This window comes from Prunus dulcis, chromosome 8, assembly GCF_902201215.1.
Source record: "Prunus dulcis chromosome 8, ALMONDv2, whole genome shotgun sequence".
Taxonomy (NCBI): Eukaryota; Viridiplantae; Streptophyta; class Magnoliopsida; order Rosales; family Rosaceae; genus Prunus; species Prunus dulcis.
The window spans coordinates 12954189-12962339 of NC_047657.1; the positions used below are offsets into that span (position 1 = coordinate 12954189).

Sequence of the window (8151 nt, forward strand, 5' to 3'; positions counted from 1 at the left end):
AATGTCGTCCACCTCAGATAAATTCTGTCTGCTTGGTAGTACTCACCCGAGTAAACAGTATTGTTGATTTGATATGTGATCTTAGAGGAATGTCCTCTCAACACATCATTGAACACCGGGAATTGACCCGAGCATGTTAAGGTCGTTTTGAGATCTTGCAACACCCAAAAATGCATGCCAAACCCAGGTATCGAATGATCCTTTTTTTCCCTTTCCTATTCCCATAATTCTCATAATCTCATTGCCATGCAATTGGGAAATTCTTCCATTGCCAGTGTATGCAGTCGATGCTTCCACTCATGTTTGGCAAACCTCGAGCCCCGGATTTTTACAGAAGCCTTTGGAGGTCCCTAGATGTAGGTTTGCGGAGTTAATCCCTTGTGAAGATAGATTCAATTGCATCACATAATCTGACCAAAAACCCTAGGATAATGGATTTCCCCATCCTAGCAATCTCATCCATCTGGTCTGCAAATGTGCCATATGCTAGTAGCCGTAAAGAAGTTGTAAGTTTGTGCTCCGGAAGAATACTAAAAACCCCAAGAGCATCATACTTCTGAATAAAGTAAGTGTTTTAATTGCAAATATCATGTATGATTTTATTGAACAAATGAGGGTGCATTCTATATCGCCCTCGAAAATCAACACTAGAGTACAACGAATTTGGGATAAAGTAATCTTCCAAAAGATTCTTATCTAGATAGTGCCTACGTCTATCCACGTTCGGGCCACAACGAGGTTGTGAACCACGGTGGTGTTGGCTTGATTGATCAAGCATACACACCGCTAAAAGAACTTGAGGCAAAATTGTAACAATGGTCCATGGACTAAGACCAAACTTTACTTTTCGTCCCTTAAATTGCTAAATTGTTACGGTGGTACTTTAATTATGCCTCCACTTTGTCTTTTCATGTGCTGGATTAAACAGAGACAGCCATATAACATCTCATGTGATTTTAATCCAAATTTGTCTTTTTAAATTGGATTGTAAGAAGGTCTATTGGAGGATTTGCCTTTTTAAAATCCAGATTTGGTTTCATGTTTTTTTAAAATCACTTTTCTTTATTTTATTGTTTGGTTTCATTTTCGATTCCATTTTCAAGATCTCATGTGTTATCTCATCAAATAGACGGGTGTGGGGTAGAGTAATTCGCTGGGAGGGAGGGAATTGTGGCTGGGGAGAAGTTGGTGGGGGAGGGGGGAGAAATCGGGGTTGGGAAAAAATATGGGTGGATAGGTTGTGGGGGGGGAATCATGTGGGAGAAGTTGGCAGGGGAGGGGGGGAAGAAATCGGGGTTGGAAAAAAATATGGGTGGATAGGTGGGGGGGAATCATGGCTGGGGAGAAGTTGGTAGGGGAGGGGGGGGAAGAAATCGGGGTTGGAAAAAAATATGGGTGAGGGAAGACAATTTTGCCCATGCCACGTCATCATTTTTAATGGAAAAGTTGATTGAGATGACGGAAATGGCGATTTCTAAAAGTGGAGGCATAATTAAAGTACCACCGTAACAATTTAGAAATATGAGGAATGAAAAGTAAAGTTTGGTCATAGTCCAGGGACCATTGCTACAATTTAGCCAGAACTTGATCATCATCTGCTTCCCACTCCCTTTCTTCTTCAGCATGTTTTCGCATTCTTTCTTCATTTTCTCTTTTGGCCCTCTCCAACAATCTCCTCGTATAAGACATTGAAAGTAGAATGTGTTTTGTAAAATCTGAGAAAAGAAAGGATGAATAGGGTATGGATGATTGGTGTGAGTTGAGGGTATGGTTTTATAATAGGATTTAGAAGATATAGATGACACATGGCGCAATAGTAGCAATCGAAAATCTTATCCCATATATGAGATGTGAATTTTATAATAAATATGGACAAGTGTCAACCGAAAATCTTATCCGAATATTTTATGCAAAATCTGAGATGTGAATTTTATAATAAATTAGACACGTGGCAACCGAAAATCTTATTTGAATATTTTATCTAAAATATAATAAGTAAATAATATAATAAATATGAACACGTAATAACCGAAAATTTTATCAAAATTAATATCATAAGTATAAAAAATAAAATTAATTTGTTGTAAATAATAATTGCCTTTTACCATGATAATGGGAGGAAAAGCAACAACAAATTGCTACTTTGTATACTGTGTAAATAATTCTTGGCTCAAACACTACTTTGTGCCATCCATTGTTAAATTTGAAGAGTGCTATTATTAGTCGTGTGTAAGCTCAAATACATCCATCCACACACCAAAACACAACTTAGCATAGTAATGGTCCTAAAAACACTACGGTAAGAAATATTTATGTAATTGAATAAAAAGTATTTTGAAAAGAAGAAAAGAAGAGGGTAAAAAATAAAAATTTAAAAGTGAAAGTGGGGCGTTGCGCCTAAAGATGAGTAGCAGAGTGGTGGTGGGCAGTGGGCACTTCACTTATAGGCTTATGAGAGCACGTCAAAGGAAAAAGCGTACGACTCTCTCTCTCTCTCTCTCTCTCTCTCTCTCTCTATTTCTCTCTGAGTCTGCGTGTAGTAAAACTGGCTCGCACAGACAAGACAGCATTATTTATGACTTTCTAATGAGACAGAGAGAGAGAGAGAGAGAGAGAGAGAGAGAGAGAGAGAGCAAGTCAGCCTCACCCTTTCCAATCCACCCACTCTCTCGCTCCTTGGACTTGTTCAAGACGCGCCCCTCTCTCTGTTTTTCTTTGTCTGGTAAAACCAGTCTCTCTCTCTGATCATTTCAAAAGCAAAAGCATGTTTGGACATTTGCTTGTATGTCGCGTGGTGGATGCCATGTTATGTTAAGTCGATCCATCGTCTTGTAAATCTTGTTTTGTTTTGTTCTCTAGTCGACGTCGTGGCCTGGGCTGGCCAAGGGTTTTGTCAATGGCAGATCTGCTTCAACTCCATCCCCAGCTTTTTTTTAAAACACATTTCTTTCTCTTTTGTTTTTTACTTTTACAACAAGGAATGTGAAGGTATACATGAATCATGACTTGTAGTAAAAGGTAAGTAGGAATTAAGCTGTAAATTTATGGGTGCATGGTGGGAGTTTTTCTCTTCACTCCAGAAACAAGAAAACCAAGAAATATAAGTAAATTTTGATATGTAGAATTATGAGAGAAATTTAGACAAGAATCAACGCGATAAATGTTCTAGATTCACAGTCATGCAATCTAAATATCTCGTGTTGATAGACGGTGTAGTAAAAGAAAACTTCCTTGTATGAGAAGAATTATTGTTTGCAATGAGGCAAAGAAAAGATGCAAAGCAGGTTCTCATTTTGTCAACAAAGCAAGATCGACATGAATGTATCAACAAATCATATCAAACTCTAGATTAGAAGTGAGATTTATTCAACTCAAAAAGGAAAAAAAAAGAAAGAAAGAACACAACTCACTCTCAAATAAGTGGGAGATTTGTTACAGACTGTTTGTTTGTTATGTCAAACACTAACCCAAAGCAAAGACTTGTTAATTTGCCTATACTTTCTTCTACTGCCTTTCTAATTAATAATTGTTCCTAACATGACTTTAATATATATTTTTTAATACAATTGATATATTACTTTAATATAATTTAACTACAGAGATGAGAATTTGAACTCGGAAGTAAAATAAACAGCACATTCATTTTTGCCAACTTAACTAACGACTTTAATATTACATACTATGCATTATTATAATATCATTTGTTGGGTAATGAATGCATTATAAATTGTTGGGTGTTTCTAAAATCCTCCAAGACTTTAATATTACATACGGATATATGCATTATCATAATATCATTTGTTGGGTAATGAATGCATTATAAATTGTTGGGTGTTTCTAAAACCCTCCAAAATCAATGAAGAGTCCTAGACACATAAATGCTTGGAAGCATAAACCCAAAAGTCTATGAACTATACAACCCCTACTACTTACTTCTTTCTACTACTACCAAGAGAGTCTATAGGCTTTGTTTCTCTTTCTCTTTCTCTCTCTTTTGAGTCTTCTTGAGTAATGAGCACAGTGACTCTTTATTTAGGCTTCTGTAATAGGTTGTTTTCAATGGGTCCGGCTCGGTGTGTGTGCCGTTGCATTTCTGCCCGCCAACGAAACACACCGAAAGCACAAAAGAAAAGAATGAAAGAAAAGAAAAGAAAAGAAAAGAAATTCCAAAACCCAATATATATATAAAAAAGGACAAGCGTGAAACCCACTCTGCTCTAAAATCAATCTCCCTACCCCCTCTTTTTCTTCTTTCCCAGTCACTCTCTTCCCTTCCCCCCCTCCCCTCTCTCTCTCTCTCTCTCTCTCTCTCTCTCTCTAGCTATACTCTATTCTCCACACCACAACCCAAAGCAAAAATACAGAGATATGGGTGTGAGACTGATGAGCTTTTCTTTTGTATAATGAGCAGAGGACTAAAACCTCTTCTTCTTAGAAGAAGATGGCAATGAAACAAAATGAACAAAACCACCAAGAACAACAGCAACAACAAAGCCATTCACTTTTGTTGGACGCTTTGTTGTGTGAAGAGGAGAAATGGGAGGAGGATGAAGGAGAAGTAGTGCAAGATTCTTTAGAGGAAGTGACCAGTGAGAACTACAAAAATGACATTAATGGGCACAACCCAGCCGGCCCTTCTCTGTTCTTGTTGGAACAAGATCTGTTCTGGGAAGATGAAGAGCTTGTCTCTCTCTTCTCCAAAGAAGAGCAGCAGCAGACCCATTTCATCAAACACTTGGAGGACATGGGAAACGAAGCAGCAGAGCACTCTTTGATCTCTGTGTCTCGTAGTGAAGCTGTCTTGTGGATGCTCAAAGTCAATGCCCATTATGGGTTCACTGCTCTCACTGCAATCCTAGCCATTAACTACTTTGATAGGTTCATCTCCGGCCTCCATTTTCAGAGGGACAAGCCATGGATGGTGCAGCTTGTGGCTGTCACCTGTCTCTCCTTGGCAGCCAAAGTGGAAGAAACCCAAGTGCCTCTTCTTCTGGACCTTCAAGTACGTTTAGCCATTTTGAATTCAAAGTATTGGCCTTTATTTTCGTTTTTGCTGATTAAATTCCAAAATCTGACATTTGGGTTTTGTTCTGTTTCAGGTGGTGGACACAAAGTATGTGTTTGAGGCCAAAACGATTCAAAGAATGGAGCTTTTGGTGCTCTCAACTCTCCAATGGAAGATGCATCCAGTGACCCCACTTTCATTCCTCGACCACATCACAAGGAGGCTTGGATTGAAAACCCTTCTCCACTGGGAGTTTCTCAAGCGCTGTGAGCGTCTTCTTCTCTCTGTGGTCTTTGGTAAGCAAAATCTTTAACTAATCACATTGATATTTGAACCAAAGCTTAGATTTTTTTTTTCGATAAGAACAAAGAACAGAGCATCACCCTTATGATTTCTCATCATTTTGTTTGCTTTTTCTTCATGGGTTTCTCTCAGATTCAAGATTCATCGGTTATTTGCCTTCTGTGTTGGCCACTGCAACAATGATGCGCGTTATAGAACATGTTGAGCCTTGTAATTCCATGGAATATCAAAACCAGCTTCTGGGTGTTCTCAAAATAAGCAAGGTTTGTACTTTCATGATGTTCTTCATCAGTTTTCATGCTTCAAACAGAACATCAGTTAAGGCACATTATTAGATATATGATTTACTTAATTAATGTTGATTAATTATTTCTTAATTAAGTGCTGCATTGTGAAACAGGAAAAGGTGAATGATTGTTACAGTCTCATCCTTGAGCTGTCCAAGGCCTATGATTGTGGCTACAACAATCCCCACAAGCGCAAGCATGAACAAATCCCAGGCAGCCCAAGTGGGGTAATTGATGCATATTTCAGCTATGATGAAAGCTCAAATGATTCTTGGGCAGTGGGCTCATCAATTTCTTCATCCCCGGAGCCACTCCTCAAGAGGAGCAGAGCAGCAGAGAAGGACCAACAGATGAAAATGGCTTCACTCAACAGGCTCTTTGTGGGAATTGTGGGTAGCCCTCCTTAATAAAAACCATCATCAATTTATCTTCCTCTCTCAAGAAAAACACAAAAAAAAATTTGAAGTTCAAAAACTCCATGTCTGTTATGGTAATTTCTCTTTTGGTGCAAAATCTAAAGTGCTGCTGCTGCTGCTGCTGCTGCTGCTGCTGCTGCTGCCATACATGCATAGTTTCGGTGCCTTAATTTTCAAAACAATGCCCGCAATCCTACAGGTCATGTCCTGGAGACTTGGAGATGAGGGGGTTTGTGGGGATTATTATTGATGGCAATTTGGCAATTCACAGCAAAGAGGAGGGACAAGATTGGAAAGTTAAGAATTACTCTCTACAATGAAGTCTGCTTTTCTGTATATTTTGAAATATGGAGAACTCTTATATATTTCCATATATCTCTATAAGTCTCTCTTCGGCCCATTTGGACATATTATATTAATAAATAAATTTAAACACCAATTTTGTTCATTTGTGTTCAAATATTATCTGTTGACTTCTCATTAGCTCGATCCCTTTATTATCTGTTCAATTTGGTATGTCAGATGTGTCAGGCATCAAAATCTCTATTTAGTGTCTGGTCATTGAAAATGGATTATATTTTGTTCAGGATGCTGTTTACCTCTTATTGAGTAAGGAGATGTGAATCACAGTTTAACGCTTATGTAAAAATAATTCATTAAAAATATAAAGAAAAATTTATGCACGCATGTTACATTGTTATTGACAGGAATGTAAGAGTTCCTAGTATTTTTCTTTTGTTTATGATATAAATTGCAATTTTCAACTTCATAATTAAGATTAAATCTAGAAATTAGATTAAGTTAAGTGGGGTTTTTTTTTTTTTGAAAATTTGTTTAAGGGGAGATAGATTTGCATGTGAAGAGAGGAAGAGACTGTCGGGGAGTAGTGGATTTGGTGGAAGTTAGACTTTTGGATTGGGGAGTTTGACCTTGTTGGAAGAGCCACTTTCTTTTCCTCGTGACCAAAAATAAAATAAAATTTGTGATGTTGGTGTAACATTGAGGTAACCGTAATCTTCTCTGTATGAACCTAACCCCGCACCTAGTGGCCTACACTTAAAAAAAAAAAAAACACCATATATAATGCTCTTTTTTTAGATCTTCTTCACTTTTTGGCTTCAAGTGTTGTGTTGGATTGGTCATGCAATGCAGCTGTCCTTTCCTTTACGTGCCTATGGAGAGAGTGTGCTCAGTTGCAAGACTGTCATTTGAAGTGGTCAATAATAAACCATTTTATTTGGTAAGTCTTTGTTTTGTTCATCAATTAGGGAAAAGGGTTTTTTATGGTCAATTGATAATGAAATGAAGATTAGCTTTCTAAATTCTAAAAGAAATAAAAAAAGAGAGCATTTATGTAGGAAGATGTGATTCAAACTCCCCCTTAGTTATTTTGCACACTTTAGGAAATTTTTATTATCGCTTCGAAATAACAGTTATGCACTTTTGTTACAGAATACATGATGACTAATTTGGAGTCTCTATAATGGTACTAAAAAAAAAAGTACAAAATTTGAGAGGGCTGAAAAATGAATAAATAAATAAAGAGGGCTAATTAGGCCTAAGCATTAAGTCAATGATTATAAGTATATATGGGTTAGATAATAAGTCTTTGATGTGTGTGAATTCCAACTTCCAACAAGGGTGGGGATTTTATAGGTCACTCAGTGAAAAAAATAACAAAGCGTTTCTTTTTGCTGGGTGTTTTTCATTGGAATCTTGGTCATTTAGTTGGTGAATGTTTGAAAATGTTGCGAGGTAAAAGCTTTTGTTAATATAAAAGAGATGGAGTGAAAATGAAATGCCCATACAGAATGACATCATTGTCGTACAATTAGTGCCTAAATTATTAAAATAAAAATATTTTACATGTCAAAGCAGTCATTATATTTAAATCCTACTGGCTCCTTGCAGTAAAACTGTGAAACTGATGCCTCTGTGTGTGTGTTCTTGCTTAGGTGTGTGCATGTGCGTTTTATAGAAAAGATGTTATGAAAATCTCTCTCTCTCTCTCTCTCTCTCTCGGATTTGCATCTACACTGCCCCATTAATCTTGCCTAGGGTTTGTTTGATGTGGTTGTCACTAACTCCAGAGCCATATAGAAAATACCCAAATTAAAGATTTTCTTTTTCTCTTTACAAA

General features: G+C 37.3%; 1 protein-coding gene across 1 annotated transcript; it reads left to right on the forward strand.

The window, feature by feature from the left end:
* The first annotated feature begins 4219 nt into the window (after positions 1–4219).
* LOC117612187 (cyclin-D3-1) lies at positions 4220–6459 on the forward strand. The gene is made up of 4 exons (XM_034340943.1): positions 4220–5002; positions 5100–5301; positions 5441–5571; positions 5709–6459. Exons 1-4 carry the CDS (start codon positions 4442–4444, stop codon positions 6000–6002), a joined length of 1188 nt encoding a protein of 395 aa, XP_034196834.1. The 5' UTR covers positions 4220–4441; the 3' UTR covers positions 6003–6459.
* The last annotated feature ends 1692 nt before the right edge of the window (positions 6460–8151 follow it).

What these genes read in the sequence shown, in the direction of transcription:
- LOC117612187 (XM_034340943.1), top strand. Translation starts at nt 4,442, where the DNA reads ATGGCAATGAAACAAAATGAACAAAACCACCAAGAACAACAGCAACAA. An exon ending in CTCTTCTTCTGGACCTTCAA is followed by an intron (nt 5,003 to 5,099) that starts GTACGTTTAGCC and finishes GTTCTGTTTCAG; the next exon opens with GTGGTGGACACAAAGTATGT. An exon ending in TCTTCTCTCTGTGGTCTTTG is followed by an intron (nt 5,302 to 5,440) that starts GTAAGCAAAATC and finishes GGTTTCTCTCAG; the next exon opens with ATTCAAGATTCATCGGTTAT.